The sequence below is a fragment of the Nannochloropsis gaditana genome (genome assembly GCF_000240725.1).
Source record: "Nannochloropsis gaditana CCMP526 unplaced genomic scaffold scaffold464, whole genome shotgun sequence".
NCBI lineage: Eukaryota > Eustigmatophyceae > Eustigmatales > Monodopsidaceae > Microchloropsis > Microchloropsis gaditana.
The window spans coordinates 12,503-14,854 of NW_005803489.1; the positions used below are offsets into that span (position 1 = coordinate 12,503).

Sequence of the window (2,352 nt, forward strand, 5' to 3'; positions counted from 1 at the left end):
TATGCTCACCCAGTGGATCCTTACCGTCACTTTCCGTCTCCATGTGCGCAGAGGTACATACAATAGTGCTCTCTTCATCTGACAGACTCAAATCCTGGCATATGTCTCCGTGCATCACCGTCACCAAATGGCTCACTCGATTCCTCTCGAAATCCACTTGTGCGTCTATCGCTCGTGCCTCATTGAATTCAAATGTGTGTAAGTGCCCATGTGGACTGATACTGCGCAAAATTGCATGTGACATTGCCCCAGAGCCCGTTCCAGACTCCAGGACTCGCATGCCTGGCCGCAGACCAAGCTTAAACACAACCATACTCTGATCCAGGTCTTGAACAATCTGTGTGCGCTGCTTGATGCTCATCGTCCACAGCTCCGGAGAGGGCAATAGCAAGCGTATAAATCGCCCACCTGCGGACCTGGACATGACCTTTGCGCCAACGTGTTTCCCGATGATGTCGTCGTGGTGGAAATGCCCTAAACGATTCTGAAACATGCCCCCTGGCTCAAGGTACACGTGTGAATAACTGTCATGCCGTTCCATTACAACGACCATGTCTCCTGCTTGGAATGGCCGTCTTCTTTTTGTTGCGGTGCACACCACTCTCCCATCAGGATTGGTCGAGGGCGTGCCACGCTGCGACTCCTCCCGCTCCCATTCTTGAACCAGAGCAAAATCCATCCTAGGCCGGATCTGGGATATTTTTGCCGCCACGAATGTTCGTGCCTGATGGTGAATGATCCCTTCGGCTCGGCAAGTTGGCACGCAATGACTCCAAGCCCCCCTTGACTGTCATTCCACGATGTGATGATGGATGTGTGCGTGAGCGAGAGGGTCAACAAGTGCGGACGGTGGGCATACAATGGACAGGTTATGCGTCCTCGCTGACCTCGCTAGCGCCTCGCTTAGGAATCGGTTGCGCCCCAACGTGCATGCAAAACCTCCGCTTCGTCCCCTGACACCGGATGGCGTCCGGCACGGTTTCCACATTACACAGGGAGCGAGGAAGAAAGGGTTGGGCAGTGTGCGAGAACCCCGTGCACCGTTCGCAGACGCTCTGGGCACATTTCTGCAAGGACGAGAGGGAGGGCGTGAGTTGAGGGAGAACGGTCTTGTTCTTGTTACAAAGACAATGGCTCGCCCTGAAAATCGTGCCGGCCTTCTTGGGACGGTCGCGCTGGTTGCTTTTGTTAGCACTTTATCTTGTACGAAAGCATTTATAATTCCTCCGGGCACAAGCCCTTGGCTTTCTGTGGTGCATGCGCCGGCATTCGACAGCGAGGAGAGAAGGCCAGCAGGCGGAGCACCCGCGCTTTCTGTTCGTCTCGCCGCTGCGAAAAAGAAGACAACCGGGGGAGGAGCGAGCCCTCCGTCTTCCAAGACATCACCCGCGCTCTCTGTTAGCACGAGCAAGAAAAAATCTCGCAAGGACGAGGTACGTGAATGTCAAAGCATTCTTTTAATTCCCCGGGTACGTCGCTTTGAATCTTCGCTTCAATCTTCCATTTTTTTGGCACAGGGGCAGGCCCAGCGTCATGCAAAGCACATGAAGAAGCCCACGGACAGCGCCACTCGTGCGGATTTCGGTCTGGGCGGTCCAGACTTCGAGATGGAGCTACTTCCGCCCACTGACAAGAACGCCGGCCCCAAGACGGCGACCAGCAGGAAGGGCGTTAGCGGCAGCGTCGGGACCGTGGGGGGGGACGAAGACCACACCACTGACCATCAGCTCCGACTGTTGAGACAGACGGGCAAATACCCTGTCCTTGTCTTGAACACGGACGCCCAACCGCTCAGTTACCTCCCCCTGTCGATTATCCGGTGGCAGGAGGTACGATGTCGGGGGCTCGGGGGGCCTTAGTATCATAACCGCTGTGATCACATACATCAACTCAGGTCGACGTATAGAGCGTCTTCTCTTAGCTTTTACCCGCCTCCTTATTTCTCACCTCGCTTCCCTCGGTCCTCCCCTTCAGGCCATCAAAGCCATTTTCCTGGAGCGAGTCACCGTCCTCGCCTACTACGATTCTTACATTCAATCCACTGCCGGCCCCTGGCAGCTCCCTTCCGTTGTATGCCTCAAGCAGTACCAGAAGGGTTGCCGGGAGCGCCCCCCCCCCTTGAATCGTCGGAACATCTACATCCGAGACCGGTATTCTTGCGCCTACTGCAGCCAGCGCCTGAGCGCACACGATTTGACCCTCGACCACGTCATGCCTCGCTCCAAGGGTGGGAAGGGGAGCTGGGACAATCTTGTTACATGTACGTTTGCGGAGGGTTGGTGGGCACGCGTGTTGAGGGGAAATAGGACATGTCCTTATCGCTGTCGTCCTCCCGCCTTTTCCTTTTTTTTT

General features: G+C 55.6%; 1 protein-coding gene across 1 annotated transcript; it reads right to left on the bottom strand.

Annotated features, from left to right (window-relative positions):
* Positions 1 to 220: 220 nt before the first annotated feature.
* NGA_2123900 (uncharacterized protein) lies at positions 221 to 635 on the bottom strand (the record flags this gene model as incomplete). The annotated part of the gene is made up of 1 exon (XM_005854563.1): positions 221 to 635. A coding segment is annotated over one exon (415 nt), but the record flags the coding sequence as incomplete, so codon positions are not given.
* Between the last annotated feature and the right edge of the window lie 1,717 nt (positions 636 to 2,352).